This window comes from Cariama cristata, unplaced genomic scaffold (genome assembly GCF_000690535.1).
Source record: "Cariama cristata isolate BGI_N322 unplaced genomic scaffold, ASM69053v1 scaffold27709, whole genome shotgun sequence".
NCBI lineage: Eukaryota > Metazoa > Chordata > Aves > Cariamiformes > Cariamidae > Cariama > Cariama cristata.
The window spans coordinates 808-1,050 of NW_009637819.1; the positions used below are offsets into that span (position 1 = coordinate 808).

General features: G+C 67.9%; 1 protein-coding gene across 1 annotated transcript in view; it reads left to right on the plus strand.

Moving 5' to 3' along the window:
* The window catches only part of LOC104168053 (chromosome unknown open reading frame, human C9orf172), a gene marked incomplete at its 5' end in the record, with an annotated part of 1,913 nt that overhangs the window by 804 nt on the left and 866 nt on the right, over positions 1-243 (plus strand). The window contains one exon of the mRNA XM_009708502.1: positions 168-243. This exon is cut by the window's right edge and continues 866 nt beyond it. Within this exon, the coding sequence (XP_009706804.1) occupies positions 168-243 (76 nt within the window). The remainder of the gene's footprint in view (positions 1-167) is intronic.

Here is a 243-nt window from a genome sequence, read left to right on the forward strand (position 1 = left end):
TTCTGAGCAGCAGCACCCCAGGGACCTCCCGGCGGGGTGAGGGCAGGAGGGTCCCCCTCAGTGTGCCCGAGGGACCCCGGCCTACAAAGGAGCAGCCAGGTCCCAGCTCCCGTGCCAGCGCCCCGCGCCCCCCACCCGCCCCATTGTCCGTTGGTCCCTTTGAGAAGTCGCCAGAGAACTGCTCGCCTGACCTGAGCGCAGAGGAGGACGACATGATGATGTGCTCCAACGCCAAGTGTCGGC